The 14749-nt window shown below is 44.3% G+C and overlaps 1 protein-coding gene across 1 annotated transcript in view; it reads left to right on the forward strand.

The window, feature by feature from the left end:
• The window catches only part of LOC112217959 (vacuolar protein sorting-associated protein 18 homolog), a 35240-nt gene that overhangs the window by 11384 nt on the left and 9107 nt on the right, over positions 1 to 14749 (forward strand). Inside the window, exons 4-7 of the mRNA XM_024378581.2 lie at positions 2153 to 2403; positions 5040 to 5219; positions 6528 to 6701; positions 6902 to 7027. Of these exons, the coding sequence (XP_024234349.2) occupies positions 2153 to 2403; positions 5040 to 5219; positions 6528 to 6701; positions 6902 to 7027 (731 nt within the window). The remainder of the gene's footprint in view (positions 1 to 2152; positions 2404 to 5039; positions 5220 to 6527; positions 6702 to 6901; positions 7028 to 14749) is intronic.

Genomic DNA, 14749 nt, shown 5'->3' on the forward strand with positions numbered 1-14749 from the left:
CGGGGAGCTCTTCCTGCATCCCACAGGTGAGAACTGGGGAGCTCTTCCTGCATCCCACAGGTGAGAACCGGGGAGCTCTTCCTGCATCCCACAGGTGAGAACCTGGGAGCTCTTCCTGCATCCCACAGGTGAGAACCTGGGAGCTCTTCCTGCATCCCACAGGTGAGAACCGGGAGCTCTTCCTGCATCCCACAGGTGAGAACCGGGAGCTCTTCCTGGATCCCACAGGTGAGAACCGGGAGCTCTTCCTGGATCCCACAGGTGAGAACCGGGAGCTCTTCCTGCATCCCACAGGTGAGAACCGGGGAGCTCTTCCTGCATCCCACAGGTGAGAACCGGGAGCTCTTCCTGCATCCCACAGGTGAGAACCGGGAGCTCTTCCTGCATCCCACAGGTGAGAACCGGGAGCTCTTCCTGCATCCCACAGGTGAGAACCGGGAGCTCTTCCTGCATCCCACAGGTGAGAACCGGGGAGCTCTTCCTGGATCCCACAGGTGAGAACCGGGAGCTCTTCCTGGATCCCACAGGTGAGAACCGGGGAGCTCTTCCTGCATCCCACAGGTGAGAACCGGGGAGCTCTTCCTGGATCCCACAGGTGAGAACCGGGGAGCTCTTCCTGCATCCCACAGGTGAGAACCGGGGAGCTCTTTCGGGACCCCACAGGTGAGAACCGGGAAGCAGGAAAATAAAGTAGAATACTTGAAAAGTACTCCCAGAGATGGAATGGCATCAGGATCCTCCAATTCATTCATGTTTTACCTCATTGTCAGATTAGTATTTGTGCTAACTGATACATTTTCCATAGGGGTACTTCTCAGGTAAATTATCAACAGAGTTTGCCGTTTTAATTCATAGCTAGTTAATGTGAGTAATCGGGGCAGCAGGGTAGCCTAGGTAGCCTAGTGGTTAGAGTGTTGGACTAGTAACCGGAAGGTTGCAAGTTCAAATCCCCGAGCTGACAAGGTACAAATCTGTCGTTCTGCCCCTGAACAGGCAGTTAACCCACTGTTCCTAGGCCGTCATTGAAAATAAGAATTTGTTCTTAACTGACTTGCCTAGTTAAATAAAGGTAAAATAAAATAAAAATCATCACACCATTATGGTTAATCCAATTACTACCCCAAAGTAACGACAGTTAAGTCTGTAACAATTAAATTCCCAATACTCTTAGTTATTTTATTTTGGTGCATACTGAAATGGGCTGAATCTCAAACCGAGCAGTCGATATGCTTGCTCACTAGTCAAACTCAAACACTAGTTGTCGAGTCATCGAGGGCTCCACTGCGTCCTTCGCAGGCCTCTTTTATTGAGTGGGCATCCTGTGCCGACGCCTTACCCTTAGCAACGAGTTCTTCCCATGAATCTGTGTTACCAAGCAACAACATAGTTATTACTACTTCACCCTAAAAAAATTGAATAAATGAAGATGAATCAATAAATGAGAAATTAATTTAGACGTTTGGCCGAGGAGGTCATTTTCCATCTAGCTAAGGAGTTTAGTGCCTGAAGAAGTTGTATTTCTGTTTCATAATGAGCATGAGGCCCTGTCCAGCATTATCTGGTTAGCATGAGGCCCTGTCCAGCATTATCTGGTTAGCATGAGGCCCTGTCCAGCATTATCTGGTTAGCATGAGGCCCTGTCCAGCATTATCTGGTTAGCATGAAGCCCTGTCCAGCATTATCTGGTTAGCATGAAGCCCTGTCCAGCATTATCTGGTTAGCATGAGGCCCCGTCCAGCATTATCTGGTTAGCATGAGGCCCCGTCCAGCATTATCTGGTTAGCATGAGGCCCCGTCCAGCATTATCTGGTTAGCATGAGGCCCCGTCCAGCATTATCTGGTTAGCATGAGGCCCCGTCCAGCATTATCTGGTTAGCATGAGGCCCCGTCCAGCATTATCTGGTTAGCATGAGGCCCCGTCCAGCATTATCTGGTTAGCATGAGGCCCCGTCCAGCATTATCTGGTTAGCATGAGGCCCCGTCCAGTCATTTATATGATGCGAAAGAGAAGCTTACCAACCAGCTAATGCAACAATAAATGCAATGCTCCTTTCATAAGCTAGTGCAACTAATCAGATATCTGTGTATTTCTGATTATTCAGTAGTATTACATCAATGATTAAACACTGGTCTCCCCTCTCGTCCCCTGCAGGGTCCCACCTGGTGATTTCTCTCAGCACCAGCGAGTGTCTGTATCTGAACAGGAACACCCAGAAGGTGAGGTCTCTGTCCCGCTGGAGAGGACACCTCATAGAGAGTGTAGGCTGGAACAAGCTTCTGGGGACCGAGACCAACACTGGGCCCATCCTAGTGGGAACCAGCCAGGGAATCATCTTCGAGGCTGAGATCTCTGCTTCAGAGGGAAGCCTGTTTAACACCAACCCTGACCAGTACTTCAAACAGGTGAGAACACACACACACACACACACACAACCACACAGTAGGCTACTTCAAACAGGTCAGTGATGGGATCTGAAAATAAACATTGTGTAACAAAATACACCATCGCCCCAAGATGATGTTTTATAAATTGAACCAATGGAAAGCCATGCTTATCAAACCTCTTGACATTCAAACTAATTCATCAATGCTGATTTGGTTACTACTAGGGATGCACGATATATCGGAATCGGACGATATTAGCTATAAAAATGCCAACATCGGCTCTACGTCTAGTTTACCGCCGCTGTCAAAGCTGCCGTGCATAACCTGTATAATATAGATGGGTGACGTAATGACGCCGCGAAAGAGACAGCGCTACACGTGCAACACAGCATTCCTAACCTGGCCCACAATGTCTCCCAGGCCGTCATTGAAAATAAGAATGTGTTCTTAACTGACTTGCCTGGTTAAATAAAGGTAAAACAATTTTTTTTTAAATACTGCGTGGATCTATTTTGAAGTTTCAAAGGAAGATAACAAAAAAGTCCATATGCAACATTTTGTGCTGCTATTTATTTCCCGAGGGAGAAGGTGAAATCTTTCAATAGCACAAAACCCTAATACCTCCCTCACGTTCAGCGACTTAGAACAAAAGAAGAAGAGAAACTAAGCGCACATTTCCAATAACTAAACAAGTTTAATTTGAGCAGAAAGAACAAGAACATTTCAGCGAGACAACTCCAACACGAAATCCATTGACGCCAAGATAATGGCGTCAGTTAATTAAGAACAACATCTTCTTTTCAATGACGGCCTAGGAACAGTGGGTTAACTGCCTGTTCAGGGGCAGAACAACAAATTAGTACCTTGTCAGCTCGGGAATTCGGTCTTACAACTTTTCGGTTACTAGTCCAATGCTCTAACCACTAGGCTACGCTGCCGCCCCTATATCATTGCCCTTGACAACCAACCATTCTCCGTCGTGGATGATGTTGGCTTTTGCCGACTGGTCGAGCACCTCGAGCCCCGGTACACACTACCAAGTAGACGCTATTTTTCAGATGTTACCCTACCGGCGTTACAAATTATTGTTGAAAAGCACATCCATGAGCTACACTGCTATTAGCTTCACGACTGACATTTGCACCAGCGACGTCAGCCCCATGAGCATGCTGAGTCTGGCAGCACATTGGGGCGACGAGGATTTCCTACTGAGGAAAGCCGTATTGCTCAAGAATGTACTGGATCTCATACCACTGCTGCCATTTCAATGGCATCTGAGAACACGTTTTTGAAAGTTGGAAAATCCCCAAGGACAAAGTAGACGTGTGCAACGTGATGATGCACGGAACACGACAAAGGCTTTGGAAGAATGCGGAGTCGGCAGTTTGTGAACGAAGGTGTTTTGGCCCGACGCAGTGTAACAGTATAGCTTTACACCGTCCCCTCGCCCATACCCGGGCGCGAACCAGGGACCCTCTGCACACATCAACAACAGTCACCCACGAAGCATCGTTACCCATCGCTCCACAAAAGCCGCGGCCCTTGCAGAGCAAGGGGAACCACTACTTCAAGGTCTCAGAGCAAGTGACGTCACCGATTAAAACGCTATTTAGCGCGCACCGCTAACTAAGCTAGCCGTTTCACATCCGTTACATCAGTACCACCGCTAACTAAGCTAGCCGTTTCACATCCGTTACATCAGTACCACCGCTAACTAAGCTAGCCGTTTCACATCCGTTACATCAGTACCACCGCTAACTAAGCTAGCCGTTTCACATCCGTTACCGCAGCATATCTGACACAGTGGCAACGAGTAGGAAGATAGTGGGTCATTTTAAACACTCACAGCATACAGCTGGGAGTGAAAACGAAAAGGCTTTAAGCAAGACGTTTCCACCAGATGGAACAGTACTTTTTATATGATGTAGAACCTGCCGGAACAAAAAACGAGTGCTTGGCCGCGTACGCAGCAACAATCAGTACAAACCGACGGACTCTCATTGTAAACATGAACACACTCCTGGCTCCATTCGAAACAACTGACTGGAGAAATGAGCTCTTCAACTGTGTCTGCAGCAGACGTGATTACCCCTCTGTCATGGCAAGATTGGATAGTCAGAAGAGCCACCTTTTTAAAGCATCTTTGTAATGCGGGACAGCTAAAATATTTTGTCATGAATATCTGTTGTGCGATTTCAAATACATTCATGGATTTTACAAGTTTATTAAACAATCTGTTCCTAGCTGAACAAATGAACATATGACACATTGTTTCCCCTATTTAACTGTACTAGAATCCTTAAGGTCGCTCATATTTTTTCATATCGGTTATCGATATCTGTGTCGGGTTTTTTTGGCAAGGAAAATATTGGATATCGGCCCAAAAATGTCATTTCGCTGCATCCCTAGTTACTGTGCATCCCTAGTTACTGTGCATCCCTAGTTACTGTGCATCCCTAGTTACTGTGCATCCCTAGTTACTGTGCATTCATTGGTTACACTCCTTCATGTGAACTTATCCGCAGGCTACCAGCTTCTGTGACCAGCTTCTGTGACTGTATTTGATGTAGCATTTAGATTTGTATTTTTTCTACCAAACCAGTCCTTATTATAAGTCCTTATTATAATGTGTAATGTATGTAATTAAAACACAGGTCCACTCCCTGGAGGAGGACGGGAGGCCTGCTCCTGTGTGCTGTATAGAGGTGGAGAGAGGTCCGGAGTCTAAAGTCGTCATCATCGCCACCACCAGGAAGCGTCTGTTCCAGTTCGTAGGTCGTGTGGCGGAGGGGTCCGAGCAGCAAGGCTTCAGCTCCGTCTTCTCACAGAACCAGGTCTGTTTGCAGTGGCTTTTTTTAAACAACAGGGCAAAGGGCAACCTATTGACTATGTAGTGTATTTACACTCCCTATTGACTATGTAGTGTATTTACACTCCCTATTGACTATGTAGTGTATTTACACTCCCTATTGACTATGTAGGGCATTTACACTCCCTATTGACTATGTAGGGCATTTACACTCCCTATTGACTATGTAGGGCATTTACACTCCCTATTGACTATGTAGGGCATTTACACTCCCTATTGACTATGTAGGGCATTTACACTCCCTATTGACTATGTAGGGCATTTACACTCCCTATTGACTATGTAGGGCATTTACACTCCCTATTGACTATGTAGGGCATTTACACTCCCTATTGACTATGTAGGGCATTTACACTCCCTATTGACTATGTAGTGCATTTACACTCCCTATTGACTATGTAGGGCATTTACACTCCCTATTGACTATGTAGGGCATTTACACTCCCTATTGACTATGTAGGGCATTTACACTCCCTATTGACTATGTAGTGTATTTACACTCCCTATTGACTATGTAGTGCATTAACACTCCCTATTGACTATGTAGTGCATTAACACTCCCTATTGACTATGTAGTGCATTTACAATATATACTATATTTGAATATTTAGACTCCATGCACTTTTCTCACTTCTCTAACGACCTCTAGCAACTATGCCATTTATTGTTATATTTGTTGTTGTAGCTTTTTTAATAAACTGGGTGGTTCAAGCCCTGCATACTGATTGGCTGACAGAATCTTCATTTTTACTGCTCTAATTAAGTTGTTAACCAGTTTTATAATAGCAATGAGGCACATCGGGGGTTTGTGGTATATGTCCAATATACCACGGCTAAGGGCTGTATCTAGGAACTCAGCGTTGTGTCGTACATAAGAACAGCCCATAGCCATGGTATATTGTACCACTCCCCCATATACCACCCCCCCTTGGGCCTTATTGCTTAAATATTAAGCTGCTCCCCAGTTTCCAGTATAAGGATTTATCATTTGTTATAAGCACTTGGGGCGGCAGGGTAGCCTGGTGGTTAGAGCATTGGACTAGTAACCGAAAGGTTGCAAGTTCGAATCCCCGAGCTGACAAGGTACAAATCTGTCGTTCTGCCCCTGAACAGGCAGTTAACCCACTGTTCCTAGGCCGTCATTGAAAATAAGAATTTATTCTTAACTGACTTGCCTAGTAAAATAAAGGTAAAAATTAAATTAAATTAAAATAAGCCTTTTAGAATATCTTATGACAATGCTTATAAGAGGTTACGCCTTTATTACTACTAGGAGCTGCTGCCCAGCTTCCAGGAGTTTCCGTTTAACATGGGCTACAGTGAGATCACCTTCTACACCTCCAAGCTCAGGTCCTGCCCCAAGGCCTTCGCATGGATGATGGGTAATGGAGTTCTCTACGGTCAGCTGGACTACATCAGGCCGGACTCGGTGCTCAGTGATGTGCAGGTACCGTTGTTATGCTATTATATAGTGCTTAGTATTTAGGCTCGTGTACTTTCAGGTTTGATGTGTTGTAGAGGTAAGCTCCCTTAAATACATTTTGTCAGTGGTCTTTCAAAATAATTATATTGTACTGAAATTCATATAGCTGAAGCACTGATAAATAAATAAAATAATACATTCTCTCTCTTCCCTCTCTCCATCAGGTGTGGGATTACACCCCAGACATAGACTTCAGTTTCAACAAGCCCATCTCCATCGTGTTGACTCAGTTCCACTTTCTACTCCTCCTCCCTGACCGCGTCAAGGCCATCTGCACCCTCAACGGACAGGTAGGGTCACACACACACACACGCACGGACAGGTGGGGTCACACACACACACACACGCATGGACACGTATGGACCGGTGGGCCTCTGTCTGCTTCTGCTTAGTCTTTGGTTACAGGTCACTGTAAAAGGTGTAGGACAGGTCACTGTAAAAGGTGTAGGCCAGGTCACTGTAAAAGGTGTAGGCCAGGTCACTGTAAAAGGTGTAGGCCAGGTCACTGTAAAAGGTGTAGGCCAGGTCACTGTAAAAGGTGTAGGCCAGGTCACTGTAAAAGGTGTAGGCCAGGTCACACTGTAAAAGGTGTAGGCCAGGTCACTGTAAAAGGTGTAGGCCAGGTCACTGTAAAAGGTGTAGGCCAGGTCACTGTAAAAGGTGTAGGCCAGGTCACTGTAAAAGGTGTAGGCCAGGTCACTGTAAAAGGGTGTAGGCCAGGTCACTGTAAAAGGGTGTAGGCCAGGTCACTGTAAAAGGGTGTAGGCCAGGTCGCTGTAAAAGGTGTAGGCCAGGTTGCTGTAAAAGCATGTTTGTGAAAACTGCTGATGTAAAACAAAAAAATGTTTTAAACCATTGAAATCTTCCAAAATGGCACCCTATTCCTCATATTGTGCTCTATCGCCCCGTAGCACTATGAAGTACTGCACTACTATGAACTCTTGGTCTGACCAATCGGAATCTATGCTTCAAGATTGTTTTGATCACACGGACAGGGATATGTTCCGGGTTGCCTCTGAGAATAGTATTGATGTAGGCATAGAGAATAGTGATGCGCCGATACTGATATCCGATATTTTCCTTGCCCCCCCCCCCAAAAAAAAACGATACCCGAAATGTAACATATTTGCGGCCTTTTAAGCATTCTAATACAGTTAAATAGTTAACACACACACATGGACGCAGTGCAAGAGGCGTCACTACAGTCCCTGGTTCGAATCCAAGCTGTATCACATCTGGCCGTGATTGGGAGTCCCATAGGGCGGTGCACAATTGGCCCAGCGTCATCCGGGCCGTCATTGTAAATAAGAATTTGTTCTTAAATGACTTGCCTAGTTAAATAAAGGTTACACACACACACACACACACACAAGTTATTTTGTTGGCATTTAAGTATGTCTCCATTACCAGCAAAATATAATCAAAACCTATTTCTTTAATTTACTTGCTGTGCTGTTTCGTTGTCAAGTCGTTTCATTCTCAAACAGGATTTCCATGGAACGCCGTTTGGGTCTTTGCGTGTCAAAAAATATACACGATAAACAACACTTTGATGTCATATAACACGACATCATCTGTTTCACTAGCTATCGCTAGCTAGCTAACTTTAGCTAGGTGTCGTCATCTAAAATCACCCAATTTATAATACAGTTCTTATTTGATTAATGGTCGGACCCATCTATGTGAAGCTAGCCACAATAGTGGACTTTTGGGTTAGCCTTCAAAATTAAAGTAAGGCATAATTCTACTAAATTGCTTCACTGTCAATGACATACTTTTACTTTGAAGCCAAACTGCAAATTCCACTATTGTACCAAATCCTTATTGTGGCTAGCTTCACAACACATAACCTGGTCCGGGTGTGCCTCAATAGCCAGATGAAGCTAGCTGGCTGCTTATAACGTTAGCTTTGGGCAACAGGGTTAAGTAGCTGGCTAGCTATTGACGTTCAATTTCAATAGACGAACAACAAGTGGCAACATAGCTAATACTTACTCACAAGGATTCCTAAATCATTGCTAAGAATAATGAAAATGACTGCAGGTTCTACTGGCTGGCTGGTTGTATTGGTACTAGCTAGGTACCAAGCTAAAGCTAGCTACCCCAGAAGTTGCGGTAGAACAAATTATGCTTTATTACCAACTCGGTATTGTAAACACATCGTTCGTGGTCGCTGTTTGCTTGTTTGTAGACTTTTTTTTGGGTACAGCTTTGACAGTGCTGCTGTGTCTTTTTTGACACGCAAAGACCCAAACGGCATTCCATAGTATGTAAGTCATGAAGCTAATAGCAGTGAAGCTATTACTGTGTAACTCCGGTAGGGCAACGTCTGAAAAATAGCGCGTTTGGTAGTGTTGTCCCGGTGCACCGGTGTCCCGGTGCTCGACCATTCGGCGAAAGCCAACCTCACCCGCGACAGAGAACAGTTGACTGTCAAAGGCAATGAATTCCATTATCTTGGCTTTAATGGATTCCGCCTTTGAGTCGTCTCTCTGAAATGTTCTTACTCTTTCAAATGACTGCTGGACTTGTTGACTGCTCGATCCACACAGCAGACATTGTGGACGAGGTTCGGAATGCTGTGTTGCACATATAGCGCAAAATTTTACGTGGCGTCATTACGTCACGTACCTACATTATTTAAGTATGGTAAAGCTTGGTAGCTTTGACATCGATATTTAACATTGCCGTTGAACTATACATCGGGCCGATACCGATGTTGACATTTTTAGCTAATATCATCCGATTACGATATGTTCATCAATATATCGTGCATCCCTCATAGAGAATGTTGTTCCCACTGTGAAGATTAGGACTTATCCTAACCAAAAACTGTGACAGATGGAAATATTAGCATAAAACTGAAACCACCACATTTAACCACAGCAAGGTGACTGGGAACATGGATGTGTACAAACAGACCAGCTATGACCTCGATAAGGCAATCAGTGGCAAAACAACAGTTCAGAAAAGTGGAGTCGAAATTCAACAGCTCAGACACAAGACGATTGTGGCAGGGACTCCAGACCAATGTTCCCTCTGAGCTGCGGGCGTGCGCAGCTCCCATCGGACTCTTTCCCTCTATCTCTCTCTCTCTCTCAATTCAATTCAATTCAAGGGCTTTATTGGCATGGGAAACATCTGTTAACATTGCCAAAGCAAGTGAGGTAGACAACATACAAAGTGAATATATAAAGTGAAAAACAACAAAAATTAACAGTAAACATTACACATACAGAAGTTTCTGTCTCTCTCTCTCTCTCTCGCTCGTTCCCTCTCTCACTGCACCAGCAGGGCATGCTACTCATTTCTGCCGCAATTGTCTTCCTGAGAACTCAGAACATTGTGGTGAGCAATTCCCGATGAACCCATGAAAGGGCAGAGAGCATTATGGGGGAAGTGTGTGAGATTGAACTTTTAGTTAACATATTCAACCTTTCCCTTTTACCGTGGGAATTGTGCTCGAATCAACGTAATATTAGCCACTTTCAGCGTAACATACAGAAACAAAACAAACTATGCAGGACTTTGTATGCAAAACTAACTGCAAGAGGTTTTTCTTGTAGGCAGAACACGTCAGAGTAGGATTCTATTGCATTGACAGGTACTACTCAGGCCTGTACTCTACACAATCCGGTGCGTCATAACCAATCATTTGTAGTCAACAATGGGGAAGGGTTACTTCCTACGAGAGTAATCTGTACATGTCTTAAAGGGGCAGTGTTGTATTTTGAGACGGTCTTGAATATGCTAAGTAGCCAATAGGCAGAGGGGTAGTAATATTTTTAAAATATTTTTATTTTATTTATTTCACCTTTATTTAACCAGGTAGGCTAGTTGAGAACAAGTTCTCATTTGCAACTGCGACCTGGCCAAGATAAAGCATAGCAATTTGACACATACAACAACAGAGTTACACATGGAATAAACAAAACATAGTCAATAATACAGTAGACTAAAAGAAAACAAAAAGTCTATATACAGTAAGTGCAAATTAAGTAAGATAAGGGAGTTAAGGCAATAAATAGGCCATGGTGGCGAAGTAATTACTAAAAGCAATTAAACACTGGAATGGTAGATGTGCAGAAGATGAATGTGCAAAGTAGAGATACTGGGGTGCAAAGGAGCAAGATAAATAAATACAGTATGGGGATGAGGTAGTTGGATGGGCTATTTACAGATGGGCTATGTACAGGTGCAGTGATCTGTGAGCTGCTCTGACAGCCGGTGCTTAAAGCTAGTGAGGGAGATATGAGTCTCCAGCTTCAGAGATTTTTGCAGTTCGTTCCAGTCATTGGCAGCAGAGATCTGGAAGGAAAGACGACCAAAGGAGGAATTGGCTTTGGGGGTGACCAGTGAGATCCCTGCTGGAGCGCGTGCTACGAGTGGGTGCTGCTATGGTGACCAGTGAGCTGAGTTAAGGTGGTGCTTTACCTAGCAGAGACTTGTAGATGACCTGTAGCCAGTGGGTTTGGCGACGAGTATGAAGCGAGGGCCAACCAACGAAAGCGTACAGGTCGTAATGGTGGGTAGTATATGGGGCTTTGGTGACAAAACGGATGGCACTGTAATAGACTGCATCCAGTTTGTTGAGTAGAGTTGGAGGCTATTTTATAGATGACATCACCGAAGTCTAGGATTGGTAGGATGGTCAGTTTTACGAGGGTATGTTTGGCAGCATGAGTGAAGGATGCTTTGTTGCGATATGGGAAGCCAATTCTAGATTACATTTTGGATTGGAGATGCTTAATGTGAGTCTGGAAGGAGAGTTTGCAATCTAACCAGACACCCAGGTATTTGTAGTTGTCCACGTATTCTAAGTCAGAGCCTTCCAGAGTAGTGATGCTGGACGGGCGAGCAGGTACGGGCAGTGATCGATTGAAGAGCATGCATTTAGTTTTACTTGCGTTTAAGAGCAGTTGGAGGCCACGGAAGGAGAGTTGTAATGGCATTGAAGCTCGTCTGGAGGTTAGCTAACACAGTGTCCAAAGAGGGGCCAGAAGTATACAGAATGGTGTCGTCTGCGTAGAGGTGTACCAGAGAATCACCAGCAGCAAGAGCAACATCATTGATGTATATAGAGAAGAGAGTCGGGAAGAGAGGCAGTCTTTTGAGAAACCAAGGCTGTTGAGTCTGCCGATAAGAATGTGGTGATTGACAGAGTCGAAAGCCTTGGCCAGGTCAATGAATACGGCTGCACAGTAATGTCTCTTATCAGTGGCGGTTATGATATAATTTAGGACCTTGAGCGTGGCTGAGGTGCACCCATGACCAGCTCTGAAACCAGATTGCATAGCAGAGAAGGTACTGTGGGATTCGAAATGGTTGGTAATCTGTTTGTTAACTTGGCTTTCGAAGACCTTAGAAAGACAGGGTAGGATAGATATAGGTCTGTAGCAGTTTGGGTCTAGAGTGTCACCCCCTTTGAAGAGGGAGATGACCGCGGCAGCTTTCCAATCTTTGGGAATTTCAGACGACATGAAAGAGGTTGAACAGGCTAGTAATAGGGGTTGCAACAATTTTGGCAGATAATTTTAGAAAGAGAGGGTCCAGATTGTCTAGCCTGACTGATTTGTAGAGGTCCAGATTTTGCAGCTCTTTCAGAACATCAGCTATCTGGATTTGGATAAAGGAGAAATGGTGGGGGCTTTGGCGGGTTGCTGTGAAGGGTGCCAGGCAGTTGACCGGGGTAGGGGTAGCCAGGTGGAAAGCATGGCCAGCCGTAGAGAAATGCTTATTGAAATTCTCAATTATAGTGGATTTATCGGTGTGTTTCCTAGCCTCAGAGTAGTGGGCAGCTGGGAGGAGGTGCTCTTATTCTCCATGGACTTTACAGTGTCCCAGAACTCTTTTGAGTTAGTACTACAGGATGCAAATTTCTGTTTGAAAAAGCTAGCCTTAGCTTTCCTAACCGCCTGTGTATATTTGTTCCTAACTTCCCTGAAAAGTTGCATATCACGGGGGCTATTCGATGCTAATGCAGAATGCTACAGGATATTTTTGTGCTGGTCAAGGACAGACAGGTCTGGAGTGAACCAAGGACTATATCTCATTCCTAGTTCTAAATAATGGTATGGGAATAATTAATTAATTTTGTAAAGTGGTTTCTTGCATCAAACAACACAACATTTTCAGTCACCTCCTTGTCTGAAGGACAAGTGGATAAACAGGTTAAAGTCAAACTCTGCATGTTTTTTCCCCCAAAAGTCTCATGGAAAGTAGGACTACATTGAACACCACACATTGTCTGCTCCTGTAGGCTGAATGATATAACTGCTATTTCCATGTTAAAATGTTATGGTATGCATTTCTCTCCATTGTTTTTGATGGTAGGTCACTCCGGTAGGCCTACATTATGATCAAATAGCCACAGTAGCCAACTTTGCGACTGTTATAACTAACTTAAAGTGGGTACAGCCTCAGTGTTCACAGTAACTTAAAGTGGGTACGGCCTCAGTGTTCACTGTAACTTAAAGTGGGTACGGCCTCAGTGTTCACAGTAACTTAAAGTGGGTTCACAGTACAGCCTCAGTGTTCAGTAACAAAGTAAGTGTTCTAACTAAAGTGGGTACGGTGTTCACAGTAACTCAGTGTTCACAGTAACTTAAAGTGGGTACGGCCTCAGTGTTCACAGTAACTTAAAGTGGGTACAGCCTCAGTGTTCACAGTAAACGCGTGCCAGAAGTTGCACAGAATTGCACAGAATTGCACACAATGTTCCAGTTTGCGCTCAGCAGACCAGAAATATGTTCAGTGCTGAAAACAATTAGAGGGAACAATCACGGATTATAAAAAATAAAATAAAAAACAGCCACGGACACCAGCGCCTTTCTCCCGGCCAAGCTAAACACCTTTGCCAGCTTTAAGCAAAAAGGCCACCATCGCTCCTGAGGACTGTGAGCTCTCGTTCTCCATGACTATCACATTTAAGCGTGTTAACCCTCGCAAGGCTGCCGGCCCACACAGCGTCCCCAGCCTTGTCCTCAGAGCATATCCAGACCAGCTGGCTGGAATGTTTATGGACATATTCAATCTCTCCCCATCCCAGTCTGTTGTCCCCACTTGCTTCAAGATGTCCACCATTGTTTCTGTACCTAAGAAAGCAAAGGTAACGGAACTAAATGACTATTGCCCCGTAGCACTCACTTACGTCATCATGAAGTGCTTTGAGAGGCTAGTTAAGGAGCATACTGCCCCAACAGATCCACGGATGACGCAATTGCCATCACACTGCACACTGCCCTATCCTCATTTGGACAAGAGGAATACCTGTGTAAAAATGCTGTTCATCGAATACAGATCAGCATTCAACAAAGTATTCAGACCCCTTTGACTTTTCCCACATTTTGTTAGGTTACAGCCTAATTGTGTATCACAGCCGGATGTGATACAGCCGGGATTTGAACCAGGGACTGTAGTGATGCCTCTTGCACTGAGATTCCTTGCCTTAGCCCGCTGCACCACTCGGGAGCGTAATCATGTCCAATCAATTGAATTTATCACAGGTGGACTCCAGTGAAGTTGTAGAAACATCTGAAGAATGATCAATGGAAACAGGATGCACCTGATCTCAATTTCGAGTCTCATAGCAAAGGGTCTGAATACTTATGTAAATAAGCTATTTCTGTTTTTTATTTTTAATACATTTGCACAATTTTCTTAACCTGTTTTCGCTTTGTCATTACGGGGTATTGGTGAGGATTTTTTATTGTTTATTAATACATTTTAGAATAAGGCTGTAACATAACAAAATGTGGAAAAGGTCAAGGGGTCTTTCTGAAGGCACTACCGGTCAGAAGTTTTAGAACACCTACTCATTCAAGGGTTGTTCTTTATTTTGACTATTTTCTTCATATTAGAATAATAAGTGAAGACATCAAAACTATGGAATCATTTAGTAACTAAGAAAGTGTTAAACAAATCAAAATATATTTTAGATTCTTCAAAGTAGCCGCCCTTTGCCTTGATGACAGCTTTGCACACTCTTGGCATTCTCTCAACCAGCTTCACCT

This window comes from Oncorhynchus tshawytscha, linkage group LG18 (genome assembly GCF_018296145.1).
Source record: "Oncorhynchus tshawytscha isolate Ot180627B linkage group LG18, Otsh_v2.0, whole genome shotgun sequence".
NCBI classification, from domain to species: domain Eukaryota; kingdom Metazoa; phylum Chordata; class Actinopteri; order Salmoniformes; family Salmonidae; genus Oncorhynchus; species Oncorhynchus tshawytscha.